Consider the following 8,646-nt stretch of genomic DNA (forward strand, 5'->3'; position numbering starts at 1 on the left):
GTATACCCACTGTATATTTGTATATCTGCTCATTCTTATAGCTCTATGCTCACTCTAGCTAGTTGTATATAATGTATGTAAACTTTGTTTAAACTCTGTTGTCTGTATTCTGTCTCTTAGTCTATCACTAGCAGCACCATATCACTAAGTACAATTCTGAGTATGGTATGTGTAAATGTACTTGGTGAATAAAATGGATTCTGATTCTGATCATGATTAAAAATAATTCTAAAGGCTTTATGAACCAAATACTAAATGTATCTCATATCCACAAGTTGTCTGTTTGTACTGTAATGTTAAGAAAATTCTAATTCACAGGAGGCTGGTGAGGGGATGATGGCTAATAATGGCTGGAATGGAGAGAACGGAATGGTTTTAAATACATGGAACCATGTGTTTACTGTGCTTGATACCATTCCATTGATTCCATTCCTGCCATTACTAGGAGCCCGTCCTCCCCAATTAAGGTGCCACCAGCCGCCCGTGATATATATGGCATACTATTTTGTTTATTGTTGCCTTATTATTGATGCCGTTGCTGTTGTAAAAGGAAGGGCTCAAATACAGTATTTAAAAACAAGTTAACAGATGGAAAAATTACCTGCATTCTCTCAATCTGGGCATTGCAAATTCTCACATTACAGCCAATGAACAATCACGACGTCATATAATGAGCAGACAATGAAAATGACGTAATCAATAGGGAGATCAGTTTCTCGATGTGTAAAACACAGAATCACAAGACTATTTTAAAACGTGTTGTTTTCTATCATTACACACGAGATATTCCTAAATAATACCAAAGCAACTCAATCATTTTTTATTTAGTTTCGAGACAGACAAAACCCGGAGCGACACAGGGCTCAAATGGCGTCCATTTCAACTATCATATGATCGGTTTGCTGCTGAGTCTCTCTGTGTGCGCATGCCAAATGGCGTAGTGCATCTGTGCATGAGCAATCGAGAGGAAGTGGCGGGTGATCTGGGTCCGCACCTTTTCCGGTAACACAGCACTGCCACCGCTGTGACTGAACGACTGTAGAGAGGTAGAGAGGCAAGAGCGGGGATAACTAACCTGGGGACCGGGGGGTTGCCGAAGTTGCAGGTACCTATCGCATTTTCCAACGTGGCTCTTTTTGTGTAAGCTTTTGATTTATATTACGCGCTATTTTCAGCCTAGAATAATGCGCTTTAGACAGAACGGTAGCCGATTAAAGTTGTACTCTGTCTGTCTGACACCCCTCCCTTTTCTGAAGCGCTCCGCTCCTGTGTTACAGAGAGAGAGAGAGGAAGAGCTGAAAGTCGGAGGAATCAATGACCTTTTGAGCATTCCAGACCTGGATGTCTCGGCGAAGATACGACCGGGGGTGATCTTATCTGTCTCTGTTACAATGAACTACCGAATAGAATCGTTCTTTTGAATCCGCCGATTGGAATAAGGGCAAGTGGACAGCCGGCAGACAAGGAGGAAGTCGGATTTACCACGGGCTTTTGAGAGGGCCTAATTTCTTAAACGCAACTATTAGGCTATATATTTTTTTGTATTTCTCTGTCTACATTATTAAAAACACAAAGGTAGGCCTACGCACCGGGAACTGACATTGGGATTTAAAGATGACGGTGCACTAATCGTTTTAATCAAAGAGACAGTGTTTGAATCGGAGTGTTGTTGATTACGAAAATATTTCCCCACCCTCTCCCGTGCACTGAGACGCCCAATTTTTGAGCACTTCAATTTCCCTTTGAATCCTCTCGAATATGCTAGCACCCAGCTATTTTTGACAGCTGTTAGTGTAACGGGATATTTATATCTTTCAGTGGATCATTTTCCATTGACTGACCGTCGTTCTAGACACAAGTGAAACGTTATCTGGAACTAATTTTTGTAACTGCTACCTTAATTTATACTTGTCAAGCCACCACTGATAGACTCACGTGGATTTATGCTGTCAGGCAACCTGCTTCAGCATTAGAAACAAAAATCTGTTATGTTTGATTTTTAAGAACCATTTCTGCTCTCTTGAAATCACAGGGAAGTAATTTACTTTTCCCCCCCCAAGGAAGTAATATTTATGCACAGCCTACAAGATGGGGAAAATGCTCTCGAAGATCTTTGGCAACAAGGAGATGAGGATATTGATGCTTGGACTTGATGCTGCTGGCAAGACCACCATCCTCTACAAACTGAAGCTGGGCCAGTCTGTCACCACCATCCCAACAGTCGGCTTCAACGTCGAGACAGTCACCTACAAGAACGTTAAGTTCAACGTGTGGGACGTGGGGGGCCAGGACAAGATCCGGCCGCTGTGGAGGCACTACTACACTGGCACCCAGGGCCTCATCTTTGTGGTGGACTGCGCCGACAGGGACCGGATAGACGAGGCCCGCCAGGAGCTCCACCGGATCATCAACGACCGGGAGATGCGGGATGCCATCATCCTGATCTTTGCCAATAAGCAGGACCTGCCCGACGCCATGAAGCCCCACGAGATCCAGGAGAAGCTGGGCCTGACCCGGATCAGAGATAGGAATTGGTACGTACAGCCCTCGTGTGCTTCCACCGGTGATGGACTATACGAGGGTCTCACCTGGCTCACCTCAAACTACAAGTCTTAATGTTCATCACTTCTACGCTCAGCCTGGACTGTTTAGTTACAATAACAAGCAAAAGAGAAGAAGTGAAATGAACAACAGATGGGAAAAAATGACAACCTGAGGCAATGAATGAATAACATGACTTCTCAGATGAGTAGGCCTATATAAAAGAGAAGTTTGATTATAATCCTCCATTTTTTTTTTTTTTGATTATGGTGAATGACGCCCCTATAACCCATGTTTTTTTATAAACAAAATACAATTCTTTTTGGCTGGCTTTTCTTTCATTTTTTGTTCGCTTTGACTCTAGTATACTTCACTCACAGTCTAATCACTTAATAATTCACAAAATATTATTTTCAGAAGCTCTGAAAGATGCAGATAACATTTTTTTTCTCTTGTATGATTTATTTCTGCGGTGGCAGGGTTAGGCTGTGCTATTTTTTTGTCCCTCAGTTATAGATACATTACAGACAGCCTTCTATTCAGTTTTCATACAGTATTCTCATGACCCAATTTCCACCCAAAGGATGGGAAAGGCCAATGCCCCTGTGTGGACGTTACCCGCTCATATCTGCACCGGAAACCAAGGGCCAGATTCAGAATATCAGTTCTCATGGTTCCAAACTGCCACCATGGTTTTTAAAGAGTTAAGAATATGTATTACGGACATGTAAGGACCTCATGAAGAAGTACTGTTTTCACTTTTGATTGATTGTACAAAATTGTTGAGATGATTGAGGAAAATGTGTTAGTACTTAATTCCTTAAACAGTGATTCCATCCCATGTCTGCTAGGGAGGTTTTCTGAGAAGACACTATGGACACTGCGACATGGATGGATGTCATTGTATTTTTGTTCTGTTTCGGGTCAGAGTCTGTTACCACTGATCTCTTTTTGCCTCTAATCTTCCAAGCGCTTCCATTTCCAGTTGAGTATTTGTAGTTCCGGCTGCCTTTTGGGAAGCCCTGAGTTACAGGTGCACCAACAGAAAGACAGACAGCGTGGTGGAAAGCACCCTCATAGCTAAGTCTTCACTAGGGGTGGGGGGACTACCCTATCCACAAGGGGGTAAGGAATGACTACCCTATCCACAAGGGGGTGGGGGGACTACCCTATCCACAAGGGGGTGGGGGGACTACCCTATCCACAAGGGGGTGGGAGAAACACAATACTATAGGGCCCCTTGACTAAAAGTGCACACTTGACTCTCTGACTGACTCTTGGGCCCAAGTAAGCAAGTGTTTACTTTTCAACCCAACACCACTTTCATGGTGCTCTGCTCTCCGGTAAATGGGGCCTCCTGCTCAGTTCGTTTAATCCATTCACATCAGTTGTACAGCTCTTCATGCAGTCAGACAAGACTACATGTTCTGTTCATAAGTTATAGATATGAAAATGCTTTGTTTTATTATTTTTGTTCCATTTGCTATGCTGATGAAATAATAAAAATATGTATCCAGATCAACATGGAAGTGGAGATTTTTCAATATGAACCCTGCAACATTTCACATTATCAATGAGCATGTACTTGCCTAAAGGATTTGAAATGTCACGAAAGAGGAAATGAAATTGGGCTTTTTATAAGAGTTAGAAGGGGGGAAAAAAGTTGATGTGTGAACTGTGAAGTCAGTTTGGTGTGTTTCCGTTGTGCTCGTGAGTCACCGGCTGTGAATAAGTGATGGTAAGATCTCTGGTTTCAGGGTAGTGATTGGCAGGTAGCTTAGGTCCAACTTTCCAGGCCTACCTCAAGACCTCTATGTATTTCTTAGTCCATCATTAGAATACTGTAGTAGGAGTCTCTGGTGTATTCAACCCAAAGTGCTTTTTTTAACATTTAGTGACGTGTAAGCTAATCATGCCCAAGCCGTTGTTCTTTTGTGAATTTGTAAGGGGTTCTGTTTTAGAACTCTGTTTCTTCATCCTTTGTCAAACTTGAAGTTTTAAGCAAAGTGAGTCCTAAAGTTGGTGTTGGTTTGAGAACATAGGAGACTGCTGGCAGATTGATATATTGAACCCCACCACTTAGGGGATTACCCTCAAATGGCCACAGTTGAGAGACATCGACTATGAAACTCACTGACACTTGTGTACATAGCGAATAGATAATCTAATTGATGTGGGTCAATCAAACAAGGCTTTGTCCTCAAGAACAAACAACTCAGTGTGTTTGAGTATGTATGTTGACCTGTATAACTATATAGATCCACAGATTTAAATAATACATAAGGCAAGGGGGGAAAAAGTCAGTCACATTTGATCATTCTCATAGTTGCTCAAAGTAAGTTACTGTATTGGCAAATCTGTTGGCAAGTGTACTGTAATGCATTTCAGTTCACACCAATGAGAACTTGCTTGGCGACTGGGCTGGAGGGTGATGTCATCCTTCATGCTTGTCTGACCTGTATAGGGAATAGGGTGTCAGCCGCACAAAAGGCCCCAACCAGCCTGGCTGGCAACTCGCCCTGATCTAGTATCAGTTATTGTTATTCTTATTGTGTTACTTTTTATTATTACTTTTTATTTTAGCCTACTTGGTAAATATTTTCTTTTTGAACTGCACAGTTCATTAAGGGCTTGTAAGTAAGCATTTCACGGTAAAGTCTACACTTGTTGTATTCGGCTCATGTGGCAAATAAAGTTTGATTTGATTTGAGTTTACTGCTCCTTAACCATTAGAGTGGGGGACTGCAAAACTGATCTTAGGTCAGTGTCTATGGGCAAGTTAATCTTCTGACAGATGGAGAGGCAGGGTGAATTATTGGTGTGACATCAGCGACTGAAATCAGAAAATGCTAGAAGAAGACAGAGGGAAGATCTCAATTGCATATTCCTCCTGTCGGCTCTCCTCGTCTCCATCTTAAAACCCATTGGACGAGAAAGCCAGAGGTCCCCCCCTCTGACGATCTCCTCCAATGGGTTTTGAGAAGGAGGCGAGGAGTATGAAATTGCGATTCTCCCATGCACGTCAGTGTGATTGTTGTTTGGGGTGTGGCCCGGCCGTCCCCGAGTGCTAAGACAGCCAGCCAAGTGTGACGCTTCACTTTTGCTTTTAGATGAGGTTCAGTGTGACCTTTCTGATAAAGAAAAAAACAAGGAGCGGTTTAGGGTATTGGATATAATTGTAGTATTCTACTCTACAGTTTGTGGCAGTTTGTATTACCCACTCAAACTAATCAGGCAGCAAGTGCCCACCCCTGAGTCTGTGAAGGAATGTCAGTCCTGCTCTTGTCTCTCACTCCCTTCCCTGATTAAATGGAGGCATGGCTGCAGTGTTTGCTGTGTTGTTTGTTCTGCGTCTGTTGGTTTGGAGTTTGACCTGGGTGTCGCTGTGTTGAAAGGATTGAGTGACTCAGGCTATCTGGACCAAGGACGTGTAGTTCAAGTCCACACCAGGGAGATCAAATGCAGCCGCCTGCTGTCTCGTCCAAATCAACCTGCTTTCACAGCTGATGCCTTTGCAACTGTCTGTCTTTCTACAATGTAGTTAAGCTTACAAAGTAAAACTTCCCCCTGCTGTCCCTCTCGCTAGCTGTATGGCAAATGTTTGAATAAGCAGCGTCTCCATTTGCCTGGTATGCACACTAGAGATCCCAGCATACACGGTGAGGGGAGTTGAACTCTGGCTACGTCACAGTCGACTGTTGTCGCTTACTCTCCTTGTATCCTCTCCTTCTCTACCATCTTTCAACTTCAATAATCTGACAACATATGAGATGCGAAAGCACTGTGTTGGTATTTGCTTTTACCAGTCCACTTCTCTCCAAATCAGCTCAGACGAAAGAGAGGACCCAAGGACAGGAAGCCATTTTAGACTGTTGAGGCGCAGCCCTATAGTGTTTGATTAGAGAGGCTCAGAAGCACACGTGTCAGAGGCTTTTCGACAGCTGTCACTGCACTCTGTGCCGGATGTACAATAGACAATAGCTAACATCCTCTGCTGTCTGTCTCACCTGTGGCTACATGTTAAAGAGTTTGTGTTCTGCAGTGTAAGGCTTCTGAACTTTATCATGAAGGTCTGTCTGAAAGACCTCTTTTTAAAGTTAGTAGACACATGTAGGTCTGCGAAACACACATTGAAGTTGTATTCCCTGCTTTTCTGGTTCTAATATTTTTACATCAAGATTAGGGGAACTACTATTGAATTGCTCACTTTCCTCTCATTTCTTAAAGAAGGGTTTAGAATAGAAAGTTATTAGAGGCACATATAGTTAGTATGATTGAATGAAAGGCAAAGAGAACCTGCTTGGGTTTTGCTGAGTGGATTTAGCCCCCAGCCGGACCATTGTCTGCTGCAGGGTGGGGGTGGACCGATCTATTGTGTTCGTTTTGGAGGCGTGAACTAAAACAAAAATGTTTAATGGACCTTGTTGCCAGTTCCCTGTAATTTACTTTACTCAGGCGTCCCTCCCTGCTTTTAATCTTAGTACTGCTGTGTTGAACCCCACACACACACACACACAACAATTCTTTCTTGAACAAAACATAACTATTTATAGACACCACAACCAAATGCAATGCTACTTTGGTTATTTATGGACTGTACATTTACATCACACAGTATTGGTAAAGGGGATGTTTGTTGTGTTCACTGGGGTAACTAATAAAAGTGTTAATGATGTTCATCACATGACAGCCTCATTCAAGCCTACCTATGAAACAGCTATACACACATTAACCCAACTCCAACACTACCATTAACATAGCAGCAGTTGTTACAAGACACACCTTATTTATATATTTATTTTTTTACCCCTTTTTCTCCCCAATTTCGTGGTATCCAACTGGTAGTTGGTCTTGTCTCATCGCTGCAACTCCCGTACGGACTCGGGAGAGGCGAAGGTTGAGAGCCGTGCTTCCTCCGAAACACAACCCAACCAAGCCACACTGCTTCTTGACACAATTCACACTTAACCTGGAAGCCAGCCTCACCAATGTGTCGGAGGAAACACCGTCCACCTGGTGACCGTGTCAGTGTGCACCGCGCAAAAAAGTATTTGATCCCCTGCTGATTTTGTACGTTTGCCCACTGACAAAGAAATTATCAGTCTATAATTTTAATGGTAGGTTTATTTGAACAGTGAGAGACAGAATAACAACAAAAAAATTCAGAAAAATGCATGTCAAAAATGTTATAAATTGATTTGCATTTTAATGAGGGAAATAAGTATTTGACCCCCCTCTCAATCAGAAAGATTTCTGGCTCCCAGGTGTCTTTTATACAGGTAACGAGCTGAGATTGGGAGCACACTCTTAAAAGGAGTGCCCCTAATCTCAGTTTGTTACCTGTATAAAAGACACCTGTCCACAGAAGCAATCAATCAATCAGATTCCAAACTCCCACCATGGCCAAGACCAAAGAGCTCTCCAAGAATGTCAGGAACAAGATTGTAGACTTACAGAAGGCTGGAATGGGCTACAAGACCATCGCCAAGCAGCTTGGTGAGAAGGTGACAACAGTTGGTGCGATTATTCGCAAATGGAAGAAACACAAAAGAACTGTCAATCTCCCTCGGCCTGGGGCTCCATGCAAGATCTCACCTCGTGGAGTTGCAATGATCATGAGAACGGTGAGGAATCAGTCCAGAACTACACGGGAGGATCTTGTCAATGATCTCAAGGCAGCTGGGACCATAGTCACCAAGAAAACAATTGGTAACACACTACGCTGTGAAGGACTGAAATCCTGCAGCGCCCGCAAGGTCCCCCTGCTCAAGAAAGCACATATACATGCCTGTCTGAAGTTTGCCAATGAACATCTGAATGATTCAGAGGACAACTGGGTGAAAGTGTTGTGGTCAGATGAGACCAAAATGGAGCTCTTTGGCATCAACTCAACTCGCAGTGTTTGGAGGAGGAGGAATGCTGCCTATGGCCCCAAGAACACCATCAAACATGGAGGTGGAAACATTATGCTTTGGGGGTGTTTTTCTGCTAAGGGGACAGGACAACTTCACCGCATCAAAGGGATGATGGACGGGGCCATGTACCGTCAAATCTTGGGTGAGAACCTCCTTCCCTCAGCCAGGGCATTGAAAATGGGTCATGGAT

General features: G+C 43.3%; 1 protein-coding gene across 7 annotated transcripts; it reads left to right on the plus strand.

Moving 5' to 3' along the window:
• The first annotated feature begins 943 nt into the window (after window positions 1–943).
• On the plus strand, window positions 944–4,063 carry LOC115169840 (ADP-ribosylation factor 6-like). Of its 7 annotated transcripts, none has more exons than XM_029726315.1 (3): window positions 944–1,105; window positions 1,257–1,367; window positions 2,061–4,063. In XM_029726315.1, exon 3 carries the CDS (start codon window positions 2,089–2,091, stop codon window positions 2,614–2,616), a length of 528 nt encoding a protein of 175 aa, XP_029582175.1. In that variant the 5' UTR covers window positions 944–1,105; window positions 1,257–1,367; window positions 2,061–2,088; the 3' UTR covers window positions 2,617–4,063. The 7 variants fall into 7 exon arrangements, with proteins under 7 accessions (XP_029582175.1, XP_029582263.1, XP_029582094.1 ...); XM_029726403.1 differs by having other exon boundaries at window positions 1,280–1,367; XM_029726234.1 differs by having other exon boundaries at window positions 1,282–1,575.
• Window positions 4,064–8,646: the final 4,583 nt, after the last annotated feature.

This window comes from Salmo trutta, chromosome 1 (assembly GCF_901001165.1).
Source record: "Salmo trutta chromosome 1, fSalTru1.1, whole genome shotgun sequence".
NCBI lineage: Eukaryota > Metazoa > Chordata > Actinopteri > Salmoniformes > Salmonidae > Salmo > Salmo trutta.

Coding starts and splice junctions, on each gene's coding strand:
- LOC115169840 (XM_029726315.1), top strand. CDS start 2,089: ATGGGGAAAATGCTCTCGAAGATCTTTGGCAACAAGGAGATGAGGATA.